Source organism: Hylaeus anthracinus, unplaced genomic scaffold, assembly GCF_026225885.1.
Source record: "Hylaeus anthracinus isolate JK02 unplaced genomic scaffold, UHH_iyHylAnth1.0_haploid 3, whole genome shotgun sequence".
NCBI lineage: Eukaryota > Metazoa > Arthropoda > Insecta > Hymenoptera > Colletidae > Hylaeus > Hylaeus anthracinus.
Genome location: NW_026535284.1, coordinates 10,292,466 through 10,316,282, shown reverse-complemented (window position 1 = coordinate 10,316,282; position 23,817 = coordinate 10,292,466). Strand labels below are relative to the sequence as shown.

The window sequence follows — 23,817 nt, the reverse complement described above, 5'->3', positions numbered from 1 at the left end:
GGGGTTGGAATTGCTCCATGCTAAATTGAGAATTGTCCTATCTTCGCGTAGATAAAAATGTATGGCCGGTTTTTAGAGCAGCCCTTGAAACAACGAGGAAAATTGACAATCTAACAGTTGGCAAATAGTTTTTAACTATGGGAAGCGAAATATATTTTTAAATTTTCGATTGTGCAAAATGTCTGAAAATGTTCGAATCACTGCGAGTGGAATTTTTTTTTTTTTCTTTTTTGTTTTTGACATAGTGGGTAAAAATAAATTGAGTAAGAATAACCTTCAACTGTTATCGTACAACGCAGCAGGGGACAATCTAGAAATACCCGCCGCCGAGCTGAATAAAAATCTGACGAGAAATAAAAATTAAAACTGTCGGAGGAACGTTCTGTATTTCACAGGTGGAACGAATTAAATGGCTGGTCTCCACGGGGTATTCAATTAAATGGACATACCCAGGCCACAATGTGTCAAGTTAGATAGTCGGAAGAACAGAAAGGTGTGGAGAGTGAAACGTTGAATTTTTCACAAGCAATAGTAAAGGTTAAATATAAATTCATTTCTAATTTATTTCTTAATTTCATATTGTTACTTTTGCTCCCGTCGCGTCTCACCAATAACAACAATAATAATAATCTTAATTTCATATTCATAGTCCCATCAATTTTCATTGTTCTGCAGACACTTCGAAGCACATAACTCAAAATTTAAATTAAAAATGAATTTCATCTTTGATTTATATTTAACAGACAATGTTGCTCAACTAAGACCATCTGAATATAGTTAATCCGTGACAGAGCGTACCGTTCATCATAGTCGCGATACGTATCTGCCCTTACGAACCCATTCGAATCAATGCGTCCCATATGGCACACGGACAGAGAATGAAATAAGGGAGGTTTAACATACACGACGATAACATTAGGATTACTACTCTACCATACAGTGACTCCACAGTGCTTTGTGTACGATCGTACATCATTCTGATTCACTGTCTCTCTATACAGCTGGTCAATGAATCACTCTTGCATCAGAGAGATACAATCGTACTGCGTGGAGAAAGAAAGATCAGACCTGAAGAGAAATTGCTAGTAGTATTGGACGGTACTGGTCAGACATGTTAGGCTGATACTTAAATTAATTATCAAAGGTTGTGCATGGACGCTAATATTCATAATTCATTTAATCAACGAACATCAAACTACCCTATACATCCCTCTTTAAATAGTTTTCTTTCTCAACACATACAACGAGATTTCCTCCGAACAGAAGGACAACATTTCCTCCATTATACTAACTCCTAGCACCACATTCCTCTCGGACCCAGGAACTTTATTTCCCTCTACGATAGTACTTTCCATTCCGTTCCATGAAGCAACAGTTCTTTACGGACAGAAATAAAACACCTCATACCTGAGACGTAGCTCGCAGCTCGACTCGATCGAGAGTGGCGCCTGTCTCATCGTTGGACTTCGTAGAATTTACTGTATTGTTCTCATGTAGCGGGTCCAGGTGTATCGTAAACGACGCCCCGCGCATATAAAGGATGTCCTCGACCGCGTCTTCGTCGTCATCCGTGTCCTTGTTTAACTCGTCGTTCTCAACGTCCGCGATCAGCTCGCCCAGCTCGCTGGCCGACGGGGACGTCGAATTCAGCTCTGGAACAGATTGCGAATCTAAAGAAAATTGCATTCACATCGTGGTTCGAAATTGGAATGCAGGGAGCGAATGAAATTATCGACGAGAAAAATTATATTTGAATGCACGAAGGGTTAATTAGACAATTATAATTTATTTTGTTATATTTTATCAAGTCCCTACTTGTACTAGACACATTTGTAATATTTATTACTTTTTAAAAGGTATTTTAACATATTTTTATTATTATGTAATAATAGTTCATGAACGAATTACGCTCACATTTTTATTGTCAACGTTAAATTATCGATTTCCTTTACTGTACAATGCCAAACACTTTTCGACGTATTTTTGTTCGCTACAAATATTTTTTATTTAGCAACATCCTGCACTATATGCACCATATCTCTAATCCGCCTTTTATTCACAAACGCAGACTTTGTTCGATAATATTCCTCATGCATCGGATCGCACGGAATGCTGCGTCAAAAGTGTAAAAGGTAAACAAAAAAAGCAGAATCAAATGAAAAGTTGAAAAAATAACGTTGAATATTTCGTTCTGCAATCGAACCTTGGTCAAACGCAATATTTGTCCAGTTTACATTCACGAAGAAACGTCGATCGAAAACTCCATTTGTCCATTTCACCGTGTTAAGATCGTAAAACGATAAATAAAACAATATGTCGTGTATAACGATTATCCTGCGTTACGGGATCGTCAAACAATGCGACGATAATACCTCGAATTCTTTTCTCGGTCCACCGCGCCAGACTTAATCTCAATCTGTAAACATCATCGTAAAGAATCCGACAGCTCCGCGATATTTCTGGAGTTTTCAAGAGCCCGCGAGAATTATCGGGGAAAAGACTTGGAAAGCGCAAGGAGAAGATGAAGAAACTCGCGGGATATCTCTTAACGTGCTCCTCGAGGGTAGAGAGGTATTTCATTACTCCAATAGCAAGTTAATTCCCGTTGATCTTGAGGCTGATTTACGAGCGCCACCGTTCGCAAACAACGATCAGCTACGTGATTCGTTCGCCACGCTGTTATAAAATGTTAAACGATAAACTTCCTGCCCGCGACACGACAATTTCTCTCTGGTGTACTCATTTTTTTTTTTTAGAAAATACAGTATTTTTTCGTAAAGAGTTTGCAAGCTCTTATCGTGGATTGTGTACACCTCTAACCATTCGAAAAATTATTAACACGGAAGAGTGAAGTATTCAGTGACTCCTTGTACCAACTTCTCAGGGGCTTACTCCCTCCGCACGTTGAGAACTCGAGAGCTCTCAGCGAATAATTTCTGTAAACGCGCAAACACTCCCGATGGCTCCCCGAACGACGCCTATTCCCTCTAACTTAATACTTCGTTAAGACCTAAAATTTGCGAACGCAACAAAAAAAAAAAAAAAAAGAGAAGAGTCTCGAAGACTCTCAGCTTAATCAACAATTAAATTCATGGCACGGGAAAGCTCAGGCTCCAGCGGGGCGAGGATTAAAACAGCAACGATCTAAGTCCCCGCTCAACTCCGCGAAATTAGTATTTCGCTTTAGGGTCGCATCTGGCGGCGCAAGGCTTATTAAATTTTAAGTGGTCGGATTACCAGCGTTGTCTTCGCCTCTCGTTCGAAGGATCGACGACGGGCGGACCGTTTATATTGCTCACGATGAATCGACGGAACAACGACGAAACGAGGGATACCCTGTCGAAGGGAAAACGGATCGGGGACTACGAAACGTTTCAACGGCCTCGAGGCAGCGGCAATTAAGCGCTAATTGCTACAATCGTCCCGCCTCGGAGTCTACGGGGAAAGAATCATTCTAAAGGCTACTCGACGTGGTAATCGCGGAGAGCCTCGATTGCCCCGCGTTCGAACAGAATGTCGAGTGCCAGCGGATGAGAAAGGAGTGGGAACGAAAAGAATGGCGAACGAAGACGCAAAGTTGGGGAAAAATGTCGATTCCGAAGGCGTCTGATCAAAGATGAATGCTTTTGACAGTTGTTCGTGGTGGTTTCGATATGGGAAACATCTATTGTATAGTTAGTGTAATACTGTTGAACTCTTCTCAACGTCATCATTGACTCTGTGATGTCCAAGATATATGGTGATATTTAAAAAATCTCAAATACTGATAAACTTTTGTCAAAAACATTCTTTACAATACATTAGAACCTCGATTGTTGTTTCCGTTCCTTTAAGTTTTCGTTGGCAATCGTTTGCCAGCTTTCAATAAAGACATCAAACGCGAAGACGAAGGCGAATCCTCTCGGCGGTCATCTGGTAAACGCCACTTTAGAATTGCGCGATATTTAATGAAAACCGCGGTTTTAATTTCAATAAATAAAACGAACGTCGCGAGAACGCGGCGTTAGCGGCAGTTGAATTAATGAAAACGCGCAACGGACACGTTAATTAAAACAGATTGTCATTTTCAATTTGCAACTGCCTCGACTCCTTCCACCCTGTTCGTACCGCCATCAACCGATTTACTTAATCCGCCATCTTCCCAACGATTCCGATATTCGCGAAAAATTAGTGGGAGACGATGCAACAGTTTTTAAAACGCATATTGTTGAACAGTATTTGGAAGAATTTAGAAAGCGCGGAAGATAAAAATGTCCTAAAGTCAGGAAATTAGGTAGAGACAAATTGGCTTGTGATTACATATAGATTGATTGAGAATGAAAAATACAAAATACGAAATTAAAATACAAACACCGTTTTCAGAAATATATTCCCTTTTTCTTTCTCGATAGTCAAAAACGTGAAATGCTAAAAATTCTCGATTGCGGTATTTCCCTCCCTGGTAGGATCGGCAGAAATATTGAGAAGCGTCAAACTCGCAGTTATGCTCGCACCGTCGAATTGCGAATCGAGCGCGAAACTTTTTATCGACGCGCTTTCGACTCGCTCGCCGATCAACGAGAATCGATTTCATGACCTTATTGACAGGTCCCGTGTGTCGAGAGCTCGAACGTTCCCCCCACGCGCTTTATCGTTCGTGATGAATGGTTCTTGAAAATAATACCGCGAGCACTTTCCTTTCTTGCGCACACAAGGGTGAATCGATTAACGTTACAGCGCCGGAAGTAATTGTTTGATCGTTCGTTATTCCCCTTTCGTTGCTACGAGGCGAAATGGATAACCGGAGAATGCCACGTCATTTTTCCTTTGACTCGTTCTTCTCTATTTTGTAGTTAGGATAAGTTCTAAAATGAGATTCGAAAAGAACGTTTTCTTTATGACTCTGTCAGTATACGAATTTATTTTTCAAAATAGATGGAAATTTTTCACAAATCACAACTGATTCCCACAAAAAGAAATGTTCAAGAAGCGACAAGTTACTAGTCAGCCTCCGAGCCATCAGCAAAATTCGATATCCCACCCTTTCCATTCCTCTAACAAATCGCAACCCCTAAATTAGTTTCAGAGATGTTATTACACCGACCAGCGGAGCCAATGGAAACAATAAAATTGAAATAACAGCTCGGCCGCGCGGAATCGACAAGTGGCGAGCTCCCTGCAACTTTATCCAACGTTCGACCGTCGGTTTCGATAATAAACGTTCTACCGCGCGCGAAGGCGGCTGAAGAGAAACGGATGAAGTATCGACGGCTCGCATTCTACCCGCGAAGAAACCGATCTGCTACGGAATTAATTCGTTTTATTGAAATTTCACAGATTCGATCGGCGCTGGACAATGTTCTGCGGACACAAAGAACAGGGATTGCTCTGGTCGACGAAGGGGTGGCCCACCCCTCGAGGAACAAAGTCTGACTCGAGTTCGGAACTTCTGGTTGGAATGGTGTCATCGAAAGGCAGGGGGAATTAAGGATAGTCGTTGAAGTTTAAAACCAGCTGGAGGTTGAATCGAGGGATGATGGTTTTGCGAATTACGATGTATCGTTTACTTGGATTCAAATTTTGAAAGTGACCGTAGTATGTGTATGTATGTATGACACTCATTATTTATTATATTCATCAACATATTCTTTCCAATGTTTCTGCACCTACATGAAATATGCCTGACTTGGTCCAATCGATTTTTCTATCTAACACTGCTGCTCTTACGATCCCATTGACCCCTTTCGAGCCACATAAATTCGATTTATTCGAGTGAACATTTAATTTATAAAGTCTGACCCCCTCGCCAGGTGGAATGCGCAAGACACTTTCGTGCTACGAAGAGAGATATTGAGTTCGAGTGTCCGAGCCAGTGGCGAAATGGAAAAAATGACCAAGAATTAGAACCCCTATGGACATTTAAGAATTTAAAAATAGTACTAAATCGAAATTCTTAAATGAATTAATAAGAACACGAGGGAAATTTCAATTAGAGTAATTTATCACAGTAATAAACTGTAAAAATGAATCCTATTCGTCTTCCGTGCCCCTTGTGCAATTTAACAAATTTTACACTACCCAGATTTACACTACCCAGACATAATCAATAAATACATCTACACAGAAGAGGGTCCCAAAATTTCAAATAAAAACTAAGAGTTCTAACCCAGACCTAACCAACTTAGCCCAAAATTTTGAGTAGAAACCTTCGTATACTTCCACACTCCACACTTATCAAGTACTATTTCATTAACCGAACCAGCGCCTTCACTACGCTGTTCTCATAACCCGCTGCCATAAGCGCCTCTTAGACGCTTACCACGATGTTGCTGAATAGTTTCGCTCAGGGAGGAAACCAGGGAGGAAACACTTCCAAGGAAATATCCATTCGCGACGATATCCTTGCAAACGATTACTGTCTCGCCGTCGCGTCGGCGTCGTCTACGCCGACCTTTCCGAAAAGTGGAAAGTCTCGTCATTGGTCGAACGTAGAACCCCAGACGTGGATGTGTTTCAGCTGGAACCTCTTTTAGGGAAATCCTGGCTGCGGGAACACGGGAAACTTTCTGATCTCTAGGTGGCAAAGCGAGGGAGTTTCAGCGATAATCTTCGAGGGGGGTTAAAGAACGGCCAGTCCGACGCATAAGCCAACGTTTATTTGAACGTGCTGCTAATACGACCCGGCGCGTTTAACCGCCTCGTGAAATTTGCATGTATTCGCCCTTCGCGAAAGGGCGGGAAAGACGACTTTGCTTTTTGTTTTCCTTCGTATTCCATTCAATTTTCCGTTTCTATGTTCGTTTCCAACTCTCTTAAACTCCGTTCCTCGGGTCTGACCCCTTCGTATCTTTGAGCGAGTTATTTGGTAGAATTCGCGGGAAGACCCGTGAAAGGGGTGGTTCTCGAGGTAAAAGGGAATCGAAAAGGTGTGATAAAGTTTTTACGTACGAGTCCTTGGTTGCGAGAAAATGAATTTTTAAAACGAAGTAGGAGTAGATGGAGTTAAATTTTCATGGACGTGTACATCATTTATTTATGTTTCTTCTGGGGTGCTGATGGTTTGTGAATATCGACAGTGGTATGGTATTATATAGTTTACATTATAGTCTGACTGAAAGAACGCTTTAATTTGTATTAGGACTATGCAAAGTGAATTTCGTATAATAGTTCGTTATCCTTCGTGAATGAAGTTTCGACCCTTTATGAAGCAACGAAGCTCTATTCATTAGTCTATTCATTAGACTAATTTGTGTGTTAGTCGTTGAAGGAAGTCGGTGTTCTGGCGAACAATTGGATTGTGCTTAACTAATTTGGAAGCTCTGCGTCAATTTTACTTTACTAATTGGATTCATTAATCTCAGTAGTCATTCATAATATTAATTTTCCTGAGAAGAATATCCTTAGTTTAAAGCCCAAGGGATATTATAAACGTCTTTATTACAAATGTGTGGACGTATCCATTTAATATTCATCCTTAGATTTATTCCTTTTAGTATATTTAATATGAATTATCCTACCTTCAAACTTTCACAGTTACTTCCTTCAAAGACAGAAATTTAACGAACCCCATTAAAAATGACAAATAGCATTAATGAAACCACGCGAAGATAAATTCTATCAAGCCAATCACAATTCACTGCTCAACATTTATAAAGGTACGCGAAATAAATTCCATCGAGTTAATTCCTATTTAAAGTAAACGCGGAAACACATTTAGAAGAAATTACTATTCAAAGTTGCCGCGTTAGAACGATAAACTAAGGTACTCGAGTTAATATTAGAACCTGCAATTTGTCTCTGGCAGGAAAACGCCACTCCTCGTAACATAAACCAAACAGGAGTCGAGAAACGAATAATGATCCAGCGTCGACTCAAAGTTCCAGTTACGCATTTTCACGGGTCCATCGACTCTGGAAAGGGCTGGTTCCTTTCAACTACTCTCGGATATCCCTGGAAACCTAAAATTATCCTTCGCAGCCCTTTCGTCGAGCCGTGGGGGTGCGTTTATGCCAACTCGAGGGCGCGCTTTATTCGAAAATCCGCCGTGGTATTAAATCACGGTGAATGCATCGCACGCCCGATGCTTTACTTTTAATTGAAACGTTTATGAAACGGACGCTCGCGAAACTGCCGCGCGCTTCGTTCGCCTTCAAAGGTTGTATTTCAAAGGGGTAAACGACGCGTCAGTCGAGATAGCCGCACTTATCTGCTAGATTTAGCGCGTCGCTTACGGAGAAATTTACTATTTAGCTTAGGCGAAGGGGAAATAGGGGTGCGCTCGTACGTCACCCTCGATAGCGAGGGCCTGGGACCAGTCTAGCAATTTAATATTTGCATAGTTTCCCGTGTAGTCGATGCTGCGAATAAATTAGGACTATTCGAGTACACTGTTTCAATATATCGTTGGAGTACATTATTGAAATATCGTTATTCGAGTATAAGTACGTGACTAATATTGTTCGATTATTATTATCAGTATATGATTAACGAAATTATTAGGTTGTCCCGAAAGTTTCTTTCGAGTGTTGCGCTCAATCATTTTATGTGATCGTGTTTTTATAAATAGACAATCTAATTTCATAGATATTCATGTTGTAACAGTAATGGAGCAAAATGAATCGTGCACGATTCAGTAATGTAACATAAAACATCAAATATTGTGCCATGTATTACTTATTAATAAAGCGAAAGAAACTTTTGGGACAACCCGATACAATCGTATACTACGAACAAAAACGAAAATGAATAAATACAATACACAAAATTAATCAAAATAAGCGAAGTCATTTCGAATAAATATTTAGAATAACAGAATTCCAAAAGGTAGTCGTATTGTTTAAGCCCTAGTTGATCCTATTAATTATCGACCCTTAACATTATCCTCGGAATTTCTTAAAAACGAGTCGATTTAATTAAAAGCGCAGCGATCGCTATCGCGACGAATATTTTCAGCAAAGTGGGTGCTGTTAGAGTCGCGGCGCGCGTACGTCGAGTTGTTTTCATCGCGTTCAATGGGGATGCATCACAGTCAAGTTTCTGGCTGCGCGTCGACGTGTGCCGCGCGTCGGGGGTTCGTTTATAATGCATTTGCATTCGAGTCAAAGGGCGGGTATCGCTCGACTTGCTTGATCTGATTTCGTTCCGCATCGAGCCCGGGTCAAGTGAGCCATTCGCTAAGGAACACGACACAGTATTCGCGATTTCCACCCAACCCCCTCCAACTGAAACGTTTCCTGACCGGTTTCGAGCGTCTCGCTGCGACGATTTCGCTCGGCTCTGGCGCAAGAGTTTAACGTGAATTACGTTTCAGACAAAAGGAGCCTCGACGAAACGCGATTACCTGGATATAACTCGTTGCGGAGAAGTTAGTCGCGACGTATCGTCGACGACGAGCAATGCTTCCGCGTGAAGGGCCGTTGGTATTTTACAGCAACAGGAATTGCTCAGCAAACGTTTGACCGATTTGCGATAGACTTTCAACGCTTTAGTAATGCAGTTTTTCTATGTGTTTAATCTTTGACTATTATTTACTTTCACAATGAATTTTATACATTTTCAAAACACTGTCACACAAAATAACTGAGCGCAAGTCACGAAAGAAACTTCTGGCACAACCTAATACGAGACCGATTGTGTATACATAATTAATAGTTATGTGGACTAATTAGAGTACTTGCGATACCAGTATCGCTATCGAGATGTTTAATCGAACAGATTTCACTCGGGAACGTTCCATCGCACGTCTAAACCCGTCACAGTCACACGACGTAGCGAGAGTTCGGGTAGGGCGCGGCAATCACATTGTTCGCGGCTAATCAAAACACGACCCTAGCCGAGCGACGTAATCCGTACGGAACCTTCTAATAACCGTGGCCTCTGCGCGACTTTCAATTTATTTCTCACACAACAGTCAAACAGTTATGTATGTGTCATTATTGAATTGGGGATCTTCGAGCAAAATAAAATCTTTGCACGCGTATTTACAGAAATTGAATCTAAATAGGAATTTTACTTTTAATATTCATTTACATCATTGCATACTGTACGCATTTTGCAGTTTCATCCACGTTCAAATTCAGGAATTCATTTGTTAAAAACAGAATTATATTTTTATTTCCAAGACGTACAACTCGAACGCACCGATATTTAAAAGGTGACTTCCATCGACAAGTAATCAAAGATTCTAATTTAAGGAACACGAATCAAGAGCACTAACCCGTACAATAATTAATAAAAACACCATTAATTTTCATTTTCATCACCAATACAAGGAAACATAAATTCCTAAAAATTGCACAAACTTTCCAAAACGTTAGGTCGACGGTGTTAACCCAACGAACGTGAGTTTCAATTACCCACTAAGTGGTTTGCGTGGAATATCAATCAGCTAAACACACGTCACGATAACGTCATACTCTCCACTGCCCCCCTCCTTCCTTTCGCTATCTAGTTTCCCGATTATTCGCTCCAAAATTCGGTTTAACAAGCCGAACGACGCGTTTCGAATATCTCCTCGTAATTTCATAGCCGCTTGGCAGCCGTGTTCCTCGTGAAATGTATTTTATCAACGATATTTGCGTTGGCCCCCCTATTCGGAAAGTTACTTTGCCCCGAAACGAATGTATTATACCCAGAAACTGAAGGTGGAACAATTAACCGCGCCGGATAACTGCTGCGCCGCTTACGAGCAAATTTACCACCGGGATTGTGTTTCAACAGAGCGACAAAACTACTCCGCGAGCCCGGCTAAATGCCTGTCCGCCTTTAATGGAATATTTTCGGTCGTCCACCGCGCCAAGTTTATCCCCGAAGTCGCGTAAGTGTCGCTTCCACGTTGAAATTGATCGTCCGCGCACCCAACTCCACGGACTTCGTTCAAATTCATATACGTTGTAGAAGATGTGAAATTAGGGGGCTTAACAGTTTCACTGCCAGTGTCTTGAACATGGGAGTCGGTCAGAAGCCAACTTTCTTTTTTGTTGTTTATTTGTTTAAAGGCATCTCGCGCCGGCGCGAGACCGGCAGCTAAGTTGTTAAAGTGATCGTTTGTTCATTTCGTAAAATGAAATTACCCTCTACGAAAAATTGTCCGGTCCCAAGTCCTTTCATTCGTCGTTCATCATCCGAATAAAACTTTCACCGTACTTGTTACAGTTCGATCAAAGCACACGTGGCGTATCACGGGTCACGGTAAATGTATCTCCACGGGTAAACCAATTCCCATGGTAAACCAAGACGACTTTGAGGGCGAAGTATAAGTGGCCATGGTAAATCAATCTCCATGGCAAACCGATGGCTGCGAGCTCGAGTTTGCATCGCGAGAAACCAGAACGTCGGTTTCGCGTGCTTCGTACACGAATTTCTTGAGCGCTGACCCGAACTCGGTTAACAACGCTGTGGCTTTCGTGTTGCGATACAGTTCGAAGGAACTGACGAGACTCAGGCGATTACTTGCGCCAAGTAATTCGTTAAGTTTCGCCACCCTCCTCCTGCGCCCGTTATGAAGGAACTTAATTAGCCCCTTCGAGGGGACATCATTTTCGAGCCATTCTCTAAAGAAAACTTTCCAACGTTTTGTTCCCTCGTAGAGTGCCAATGCTTGGCATTCTTCGCCAGAAGTAATCATTGCACGCTTGTCCCATCAAAGGGAAGGGGTGGAATTTTCTACTTAATAATGGACGGTGAGTAAAGTTGAGGAACAAATGTTAGGGCGTTTAAAAAAAAAAATTAATAATTATAATAATTATTCTAATAATACACATAGAGGTAATAAATACGATAATTGGTTGCTCTAAATATCCTGCAAAATACTACCCTGTGACTACTTAAACTACCACATAACCCTTTGAGACACTCTCCCCTAAATATCCTGATAAAATGTCTCCTTACGACTGCTTAAACTGTCAAACGGCCTTCCCAATGCCACAAGCCCTCCCAACCCATGGGAATTGGTTTAAACAATGGAGATGTATTATTCAGTAAAATCCATATTCCCGACCGAGGGATCCCGGAATTCATAAGGTCGTCCGACAACAAACTAATTCCCAAACCACCGAGGCGTTCGCAATCTCGCACGCGTGATTTGCGCCGCGACGCCGGTCGCGCCTTCGCCTGGCGTCGCTTCATTTCGCTTCCCGGAAGATTTAATCGAACAGCGAGCGAAGAGGAAGTGGCTAGCCCGTCGACCACACATCCCCGTTGTCCAGGGCCAATATACAGGGCGACCGATATTCGCGCCCGTGTAACGCGACATGTTTCCCCCGTCCCTACCCAATAGAATGTAGCTGCCAGCCCGTCAAACTCATTTGCGGATACGCGTGTACTCGTTTCGCGGTGGACGACGTGGTTCGCCTAACACGACCGCGAATCCATCGAACCGATTAGCTTGTTCCACAAAATGAGACGAACGGGGCAAAGAACGTCGTTGATGGTTTAAGCGCGACACGTGCAGACAGGAGGATTGTCACTTGAAAGCGGTGCTGCTGGGGCTGTTTTCACGTTGAATTTTTGAGGGTTGGAATGGTTTCTAATATTGTTTGTGTTTGGATCGAGGAAACGAGGTGCGTAGGCGTTGATTAAAGGTAGATATCGATTGAGGGGGTTAGAAGTGAATTGGTTGACTTCGTTTGGTCGCTTTAAAGGGAACCTGCAAGGTGAGACGAATGGCGAGGCGAATCCATTCTTCTTGCAAGTGGTGGTAAAAATTTTACACAAAAAGGAGGAATGTTCAGCTTTCGAGTGACAATATTTGTTTGAAGTTTGTAATGGAATGTTCTCCTACGTGTACGAGGAACCAGAGATATTTCGTCGGTGTCCATTACTGACGAACACTGATACCCCGTTTTCGAGCGAAAGGGCGGTCTCGATTTAGTGACTTCAAAGCGAACCCATTAGCTTGTCCTGCCAAATGAGACGAACGATGACACGACTTTCATCTGCGTGGAAAATGTTGAAAATTAGAAAAGGATAATGTTGAGCTTAGTGGAGCAGGAATTTCGCTTTCAGATGAATATTTTCAAAGTGAATCTTCAATGTAGTGTATGCGAATGTAGAGCAATCTGCTCTAATTCGAAGAAGACATCAATGGCCCGCTTTCGAGCGAATCCCTGTTTTGTCACGTGAAAGTGGGTATTACTGTATTTTGAACTCGGTATGCCGTGACGTTTCTAGATGTGCCATTTTCTGAACTACTTTTGTGATCTATCTTTCCCGACTTCCCAATGAACTCGTAGAATATCATCGATGAAATATAAATCGATAAATGAAATGCACCGCGTGCCATATACACGGAGTTGTCTGAATATGCGCGAAGCTTGAAAGCAAAGCTGAGTTGCTCGGGCTAGAGACGTTTTAGTACGAGAGTCGTTCCTTGTTCCAAGTGGATTCGAGGTTCATTCTCGAATTGATTCCCGATAGAGTCGATTCTAAAAACGCAATGCCCTTCATGGGACACTTTATCCCACTCGAGAAACTGAAGCTTTTAGATGATTGGATAATGGTCATCGTCGAGCTACTTTGGGTCCATTTCGTGAAGTGTTTGATTATCGAAATAAAAGCGGTACTACTTAGTTCCTCCATGAAAGGTTCATAAATATCTGTCGAATTCATTTTACACAGTTGGACCAAGAAGAACATGAACGTATTCCTTTGAAGGACAAAGTTTTTATTATCGCCATACTCCTTTTCGGTACAAATTAACGAAATCGGAGACCATTTGCCCTGAATATAAATCGAGACACATTTCGTAAACTATGAACGGAAAACGGGAGAAAGCACAACTGTAAATATTTCCAAAGAGAGAAAAAACGGTTGTAAACGTAACGTCAATATTTCAAGCTTAATTGCTACCTACAATTTCAAATAATTTTATCAATATTTGAGGTTAAATTCAGAAACTGGGATTCTGGTGCACCTCGACTCTTTTGCTCACTTTGTCTGCTCCATTTCACTCTTTTTGGTTAATGAAAGTTTCCCTTTGTACATAGAACATTGCACCGTCTGTACAATAAGGAAGTTAAATAAAAAAAAAATATATATTCATAAACATACGTATTTTGATCGTACATCGCCCTTTTTTACAATATCGATTAATTTCCTTTTTTACGTTACATTACATTCCCTCCGTTCTCTGACACTCTCTGACACCTTTGATGTCAGCAATTTGTTGGGGTTCACTTGCCCCCTGTAGCTCGGGTACCTCGGGATCGCTAAACCCGTACTGTAACCACAATCAAACATTGTAGCTACAGCCCCTGAGGGTGAAATGATAATATTTGACAAAGCAGCTGGTTTGGTATGAAATCATACGTTCTGGGAGGTAAGGAAGCAACCCCAAATGTGTGATATCGATTTTTCAGACACGTATAGGGGTTGCAATTTCGATGTACATCCGCAGGGCCAGGACGTTGCATTGCTACGCGCAACACGTCGCATTTGAGGAAAAGGGAGGGGGGGGAGGTTGTTTGATACGCTGTTGCATCTGCGGATCAGTGAATTCATTCCACGCGTCACGAGGGTGCTAAGATTAGAAGCGATTCGTAAAACATTTCGCGCGAACGAGTTCGGTAATCAAGTTTGATTCGCTGCGACTATGCGAATCATTTGTTGGTATGGAAAGCTATGAATAAATTTTCATTATTTGAGTATTTGAATGTCATTATTGGAATATTAATATTCAGTTAGAAAGATGTTTGTGTATTGTTTATTTGCTCTTGTTTTGTGTTATGTTGTTCATTTTGCAAGCTTTCTAGGCCGTTCTTTCTCCAGCCGAACGTTGCAACGTTCCAACTACTTCGTCCGTCGAAATTTTTCAAGCACACTTCGGCATTCTTTCTGCCAGCCAAACGCAACATTTCGACTACTCTGTTTGTCGAAATTTTTCGAACGAGCTGAGTCGGTAATTAAGTTTCGCTGCCTTGCATTTCGTTACTTTCGCGTCGACGTTACGCAAATATCCAAAAATACAGAGCTGATGCAGTTCGAATGATTTACTTGAAGCTTTTAATACCTCCCAGTTCAATAAATTTACCATACTTTTACTCGTAATCGTGCTAAATAGATAAATCGCGATTCCGTTTGGTAATGGAAAATTGGTAATCGTAAGATAAAATTCCCTAACTTTTATTCCCGTTTCAACGGCAGAATCCCCACGACGGGCAGCTCAGATTCAAATCCGACGCCTTACAGGTTCAGCATCTGGCGCCCAATGCCCGTCTCTGTCAGTGTTAATTTTCCAATTCGATGAGCCCCATGTTTTATTCGCCGACGAAACGAATTTGTTCGCGTCGACGGTCGCGATGAAAATTCTGATTCGGCCAACATCGAGTTATCGGTGGGCGTTTCTATTAATCAAAACCATCGAGCGATCGGCGAATTTAACGTCGAAGCGTCTCGTGTTAAATTCGCCGCGTAAAGAGGACCTTTAGAAACGCGTGGAAAGGTAAGCTCGCCTTCTCCCTCCACCGAGCTCCTATTCAAAGGGTTCCCTTCCGTTCTACGGACACGAAAATTTCCTTTGTAGTGATTCCCGTGGAGTGGCTCGGCCGAGGTAACGCGAAAGAGCCGCGTTAGCATGCGAAAGAAACGAAGGAGGAATTCCCCATTCGGCAGATTGAGTTCCACGGGAACTCGCGCGACGAGTCAACAACGATCTCGCGTCCCGGCTGTCTGCTCTTTATTCCATCGCTGCTATGAGACAACGGATAACGGATGGAACGTGGCCTTTCCTTGCGGTAAAATGAATAGAAAATGCGAAATAAAATATTCTTGTACGAGGTTTCGTTCTGGAGAAAATCGACTTTGAAATTGTTGAAACTCGGGAAGGCAAACGTGTCTGACCATTGCTCGCGATTTCTACTTACATTGTTCTTCCTTGGGTGAAACTGGCAGTGGGGTGGTTCGTATTCAATCTGTGTTTAGACTGATACAATTCAGTTGGGTAAGTGCCATGTACTCCATAAAAATATATTATTATTGCTAACTTTACAATTATAAAAAGACATCACCACAGAACAGGCTCTACATAAAAACACATTGTTCTGCATAAATACGAACCGACGTTTCCTTACGTCACCGTCTGCGAACGTGAAGCTCGCCTCCAGAATTCGCGACGGTATCGAATCGCGATGTTCGAGTGGCCACGAAAACACGAACCTGGAGGATGGTAGCCACGATTGACCGGTTCGAGGCAATATTCTCGCCGGTCGAGCAGACAGCGACTATTTCCCGCGAGAAATAGCTCGAACGTCGAAATTTCTCGAAGCGTTCCATCGACTTCGACGCAGACCGAACGGTTAGGGGAGCGTTACGCTCGGACGGAGCATGTGCAATTTTACACATGCGACGTCGCAAAATGGACGGAGATCAGCATACGGAGCGGTAATGGCGTAAACTTGGTAGCCAGGCATGTCGAAAAGAAGAAAATGTGTCTGTCTAGTGCGAGAAACTCGAACGTCGACGTCTGCGCGACGGTCTTAGCCGAGGCATGGCGCGCCTATGAGGAAGTAAAAGGATCCCTGGTCGCCGGAGGAGGAGGAGGAGGGGCGAGTGTAGCGTTATTTCGCGAGGAAGACGTTCGACGTGAACGAAAACTTGAGCCATAAATTCCACGCGCTCCTGAACCATGGTGCTACTAAGGAACGCGATAAAGGGCATGCGAGAGGGAGGGGGGATGTTACAGTGAAGACCGTGCAACGAAGTCACTTTATACCGATATCGATGATGAACATTCCATGGAGAAAAAGGTTTCATCGCTGTGAAATTGGCTGTGCGTTGATGAAGTAGACTAAGGGCGGTGAAATTCGAGGGGTGATTTCGTTGAAACTGTAGAGGGTGTTTTTGATTAATTTTGTTGCAAGGAGCATTTATCATATTAAAATTCAATGGAGTTGAAGTGTTTGATTGTTAAAAATGTTAATTTTCAATTAATTCAAGTAAATGTAATGAAAATATGAATTCCTGTGACTCGGATTGTAGTGATTTCCCTGTGATTCTTCGGTTTCAATCGCCACCAGTTGCAGACAAAAATCTACTTTTTTATCTAAATATTTCACACAATGCCTCGCTTTCTGTTTTAATAACTAAAGACTAAAACTCTCTCGTCTGACCACATCGCTTGATACTACTTCCCCAGTGGCTTTAAACATTTCGCAGGCTTTACTTACACCAGCCCTTCTTTTTCTCCCCACATTGATACATTCTGCTCTCCACATCGTCCATCATCTTTTCATTGAATACATTTCATTTTCCTGCTCCCTCCCCCTCTTTCCCCCATGTTCCTATTCTTGGCCTCCAGCACGTTCATCCCTCCCATCTCCTCGACTCTCCTTATCTCGTCTAAGTCCCTCATTCACCTCTGCAGACCATCCTCCTACACCAGAAGCTCCTTTACTTTAACCCCGTAGCCCCTTCGTTTCCCTCTCCCGTCTGCGGACCTTATCTCTGGCAACTATAATAGACCGAGATTTGATCGTTATTGAGTTTCCCTCGATGGGAAAAGTGGTCCTTCCTATTTTCCTCATATGGCAATTGATCGCTGGTCGATTGTCCATTCTCGTTCCCTGCTTTTTCAACCGATCCACGAGCCTCTTCCTTAGAGCTTACCGAATAACTTGGGTTATGTTCCTCGAGCAATTAAAAATATATGTTACGTAAATTTTCACATATAAATCTCTTTCTAGCGAGTGAGTGTCTTCTGTTGTGTCTCTTCTTTCTACGTATCCACGTTTGCTCAGGAAAATCGATTTCATTTCTAATTTAATATCCGTTACAAACAAAAAACAAATCACTATTCAATTATCTTCAAAAAGTTCCCCCCTAAAAGTTTTTATATATTTCTGGGGAGCTGCTCCACCTTATTTATTCTTATCTTGTAGGAGAATACGAGTGCACGAGGGTGGTTATTGAACGACTTCGCGTAATATACCCGAAACATGACAATTTCGCGATGATTACATTCAAAAATTTCCGAGACTCTGCGGAAACGATCCGTGCAATCGATCGGGGTATGCCCGACGCTCTAGCTATTTCGATTGGAATGCAATTCCCCGGGTCGATTTAGAAATGATGCCCACAGAGAGGGCGGATTCCACGACTGGTCGCAATTTCGTTATTAAAAAGGAACGTCGTTGGTATTTCTCATTTGCAGCTGTACCTCGGCGCAAGATGGCTCGTTTTCTCAGAAAAAATCGATAATAATTAAGGGATACTCCTGGAAGATTTAAATAAATAATTCGGGATTCGAGTGCTCCTATGAATATTTAGAATCACTGTACGAATTTTATTTTCGCCCTTCAAAAACAACTTATTCTTTAGTCAATTTAATTGATGGAGTAATTAAATGCTGTGAACAATAACTAGCCGAATTTACAAAGTTACTAGATGCTCTAATAATAATATTTATAGGACTTGCTTCCATTGATCTCCTGATTAGAAAATTGAATCGTCAGCACGATGAATAATAATCGCAACTTTTATTGTGTTACCGTCACTGTTCGTTATTTTATATTATTATGCGACTTTGTATGCGATCGACAACGTTCCAACGATTTCATTAACGCCCCAATGTGTCAAGGAGGCACACTAACGCGTCATTGCCGTCGCAAGACTATGCAAATATCGCTGCGGTGATTAATGCTAAATCGGTCAGCTGCCGGTTCGAAACACTGCTACTCGTGCAGCGGCAAATATTTATCGTTCGACCCTCGGATCCAATTGGTTAATCAACGGACACGAACTAGGTTATATTTAGACAACACGCAGCCTCCCTCGATATTCCGAGCAAACACGCTTGAAAAAATAAACAAACACTTTACGCTGACGCTTTAACTTTCCGGGGGAAAACTCCATTTCGAATCCAACGATATCAATTGCAATCAGTCGCGTATTCCATGGAGGAGAGCGGGACCAGCTGATAACATGACTTGAGGAACGTGTCCGACCAGTGCAGCCTGTTTCTACTTGTGGAGTTCTTTATTCGTTTGATATTCACAGTGGTGCGATGTCATCTGTTTTAACTGGTTTAATTTATATAGAAGATAGAAATGTTCTCTGTAAAAAATATTGTTACAGTGTTATCAATGTTCGCAGATACTATTCAAAGTGGAAATAACGTGCAGTAGTCAGACACGCTAGTCAAGTCCAATGAATTTTTAAAATAAATTTTGCATGGAATGAAGCCTCGAATAAAAAAATATTATTCTACATTTTTCAAAGCTTCACTCCTGTGCCATGTTTAAACGATATCAGGGATCGTGAATCAGAACCGAGACTGTTAGTTTTCGAACCACTAATTGCAAAGGGGGAGACGAAACATTCCCTAAAATTACGCCGTTGCGTCCAACGAAAAACGAAACCGACGAAGGTGCAAACGTAGTCGGTGAATTCGAGCGGAAGTCGCGATATGGCAAGATTAATCAACGACTAATCGAGATACGCTCCGAAGGTCTGGCCAAATGAGCCCAGCCGAGGGGCAACAAGGGCGCAGACAAAATAAGAGGAACGCACCAGCGAAATGGACGACGATACGCATAGAACGCAATCGAACAGACGAAATGGGAATAATTAAACATCAAAGGGAGCAATAATACCGCTCGTTTCGAATACGCGAATAAAACCCGTCTGTAATTAAACGTGGTCTGAGCAAGCATAAGAGAACTCCGAATATGAAAATAATTTCAAATATTATGAAATTTCATAATTTCATATTTCAAACTTTCCTTACTTTCTATCGTTGATTTTACATTTATACGTCGATTTTAAGTAAATCTTAGATCAATTTTAATTGTAACTTAAAAGTTTGGCTTGGTTTAAACGGTTTCCTTTTTTTCTAATTTAATATTTTTATTTCTTAAGGCTTAACATAAAGTATATTACTCGGCATTCAATTTAATAGAATTCATCGAACACCCTGGAAGTAAGTCGCTAGATATCCTCGAGTGCATTAAGATTCACGAATACATAAACAATTTTTTAATTAAATCACGCAACCCAACTCCCAAGTAGCTCGAGGCACGCGAGGAATATTTTTATTCGCCCCCAAGGATGAGGAAAGTTGAAATTACTTTTATTTTCCACGGGGGCACGTCCATCCCCCGCGAATGAGCCGATCGCGTAAAGTGCTCGTGTACACGGTGGCCCCCGGCAAATAAATAAATAAACTTTAACGTAATCGAACAAGGGAATCCTACCGGATGCGGCCACTTCCGCCAGTAATAGAAGATTGAAGCCTGGGGGAACCACGGCGAGTGTTCATTTCCGCGCATCGCGCATGTTTCTTTCGATGCCTTGAATTGCATCGAAGAAACGAAACGGGCGGACGGGAGGGGGGGGGAGGAGGAGGAGGAGGAGGAGGGCGGCAAGAAAGGCTATTCCCACGATACTATCTATACAGAGTTGCCCCGAGCTCGTGCAACACTTCTTTTTCATACTGCACGAAACGCTGCACTCTGGGTCATCGAAAATTCGAACGCGAGCAACGAATGTTCGGAGTAAAAGGTGCGCCGATGCATTCGTGAAAATTGATTGGAATTGACCGAAAGACGACCAGGGGATCGTCCATAGTATTCAAATCGACCGAAATTTATTTCGACGCCAACTAACACGATGGAGAATTGAAAAAGGAACGAATTAAATAGGAGAAGGAACTCTTCAATTTGTTTAGCTATCAAATTGTACATTTTGCGATATGGTTTTATGCACGTAATCATCGTGGTTAGTCGGTGAAATTATTTTTGGGACGTGTCTGGTAAAGGAATTTTTGCCAACTAGATTGCTCCCGCATCCCGAAAAAGGAAAACGTAAAAGCAAATCACGTGACGGTCTGTCGACCTTCCCCGGGAAATGTAATTTAAAACTGCGAGGTAAAAAAATTAAAAATTCAATTGCAAGTTCTTTTGCGAAATGGAAAAACACATTCACCTGCGCGTGAGAAACAAATAACTGACGGGTGTGCCGACAAAATTGGAAGGGAGCGGTATGACATTTTTCATCAGCTGGGGATTACCTTTTTAAATAATATTTCGTCGAGCGTTCAATGCATCGTAACTCGTTAAAAATGTATCGAATATAAGCGCGTGACAATTTTTATCCAAATCTGTGCAACTAATATTTGAGAAGTAACAGCACTGTACTTGATAAGCATTCGATAATAAAGCTTGGATACGTTTAGCTGTTTAGACAATTTTGGAGAACTACATTTGTCAGTGTCTCTAATAATTTTCTATATTCCTTTAATCTCTCTCTAATTTAAACAATTAATAGAAATCAATTTCATTCCACAATTTAATCCAGTAATCCCGATTCGTCCTGATTTTCCATTTACCAAGTCGGCCAGTGACTGACGAACACGGAGTGTACATTTTCCCTGGTAATTCGATTGTATAATGTAACAAAGAGTCGACTTTGTCGAATTCCAAACTGAAAGTCCCTGACCTCGTCGACAGTCGAACCGGCTAGTGTTCGATTGTTGAAGCACCACTCGTTGGATTCCATCGACTTTGATTCGATCCACCCTAAATTCGAGCATCTCCTCAGCTCCAATAAGGACGGGTTATTGATATTCCAGACAGAAAAGGACACGTTGACCTTTCAATGTTTCGATTGAAAATCTGAATTTAAGTAAATATTCTCAAAAAAAAAAAAAAAAAAAAAAGAAATGTCAAAAATTCTCATTTAAAAAATTTTCGTTGAGATTCATACCTTAAAATTTGAGAGGAATATGTACCGCTAATCGAATCAAAATTCAAATCTAATCGCCGCGTATACTGGGTTTTGAAAACGCCTCGAAACGAAATGAATTCCTCGCTTTGAGGTTGCTTGCGTATTGGAGCATTTTCGAAAAAACTCGCTGAAACTGATTTCCATTCGTGCCGCTCTAACTTTCCGATATAAACTCGATCGACTTTTGCGAGCGGAACGACGAAAGGAATTTATCGAATTCGGTCAGCAACGGCTCTCCTCAAACACTGCGTATCCCCAATTAACCTATAAATAATAATTTCTGGCCCCGTTTGCGACGTCGAGTCGGGATGTAACCGATGTCGGACATCAAACGAACCATTCTACCTCGACGATCCCCAGGAGGATCGAGTCGGCGAAACTGGAACAACGAATGCAAAATATTTCTACGGCGAGCGAGCAAAAACCTCGGGGCTCTTGCTTTTTCCTTATCAATCGATATTCCTTGGGTGGTTCATTCAATCGGCCGATCGACGGAAAAGGCAAACAGTCCTCGCGGATATCCAGACGAGGAGAAAAATTCATCGTAATAACGGAGTTTGGATAAATTTATATTTAATATTAAATTTAATATTAAATTAATTATATACTAATATGAAATTTTATATTTTACGCATTCGCTTGTTTTATTTAAAGATTAATTAATAAATTTCGTTTAAATTTCATTCCTTTTGCCAATATTTCCTCCTACATCGAAGAGGTATCGTTAACATTAGCAATTAAAAAAAACAAGGAACGCCCAAAAAGGACGTCCGCTCTCCGAGGATTATAATTCACTCCTGTAATCCTCTCATGGCTCCTTTTTTCCAGCGGAGTTTTGCAGATCGACCGCGTAATGCACGCACCGTGGCACAACGTTGGTGTTGTTAAAAACACCGCTGCGCCTCGCAAGTATACGTTAATAACATCATAGAGGTCCAGCGGGAGCGGTAAATAGAACAACATGGTCCTGGCGAGAGACCCTCTGCGCTACGTGCACACCGAACAGAACAGGTATATCCAGGGCCGACCATAGAATCCTCGACACCCTCGTACTACTTCATATTTAGGCACTTTCCATCAACTCGCGTTACAAATTTGAAAAAGACAGTAACATACGCTATATTCTATACTCTATACCCTGTGCTTTATAGTTTATACTCTATAATCTACGCTTTATATTGAACGCTTTATACTCTAAGCTCTATAGTCTACGATTTATTACTCTACGCTTTATGCTCTATGTTTTATATTGCATATTTTATATGCTTCGTGTCCTATACACTATGCACTACACCCCATGCTCTAATGTCATCTATTCTTTCGCCTTTCTAAAGACCCTCCTCTTAGAGTATCCTTTAAGTAAGGTCAGCCCTGGTTGCACTGTTGCACCATACACGTTTCCTATCGCACAACAGGGCACAACGACGACGAGTGGCTCCGCAGCGCAGCGCAGAGCACAACATGGAGACAATGCGCTCTCATTAGCAGCTGTCGTGGTTGTACTTTTTCCCATTCACGTTTCTTGCGCCCCTTCCTCGGCTCGAGACGTCTCGCCTAACGATTGTTCGGGACGGCGTTAATCGAGTAACGCGCGTTAATACGGTGGCACTTAGAATCGACCTTCGACTCTCTCCTCCGAGCACCTCCAACGATGAACCGTAAACGTCTCGGCTGGGCTCGCCCCAATAATTTCATTTTCAATCCAATCACCGTTAACCCTCGAGCCTCCCCAGTCCCCCTCCCCTCCTCCGCGCCCTCATAACCCCCTGATCGAAGAAAATAAAATAGACGATAAAATCATTACCGCGTAATTTCGATGTCATAGAATTCCCAGCACGCCTGACGATTTATCCATCTGTCCTATTGCATGACTGCGATTTTACGCGGTTCAAAACATGTGGTGGTATTTCGTACGAAACGATCCAATTTTATTAGGGATCGTCTCAGCGTAAGGAGAGGCTTAAATTAATTAAATTAACGTGCTTGGTGATTAACGTTAGATATTAGAAATTTGATGTGCGAATTTTTTGCCTGTTCTATGCTCTACTCGACGTACGAATGTGGTTCCTTTTCAATGTTGTGTTTATTATTCAAACTTTAATACGTCTTTCGTTCTTTTAT

At 41.9% G+C, this 23,817-nt stretch overlaps 1 protein-coding gene across 2 annotated transcripts in view; it reads right to left on the bottom strand.

Annotated features, from left to right (window-relative positions):
- The window catches only part of LOC128893437 (pikachurin-like), a 160,233-nt gene that overhangs the window by 86,292 nt on the left and 50,124 nt on the right, over positions 1-23,817 (bottom strand). For both annotated transcript variants that reach the window (XM_054154354.1, XM_054154355.1), the window contains exon 4: positions 1,408-1,652. In XM_054154354.1, the coding sequence (XP_054010329.1) occupies positions 1,408-1,652 (245 nt within the window). The remainder of the gene's footprint in view (positions 1-1,407; positions 1,653-23,817) is intronic.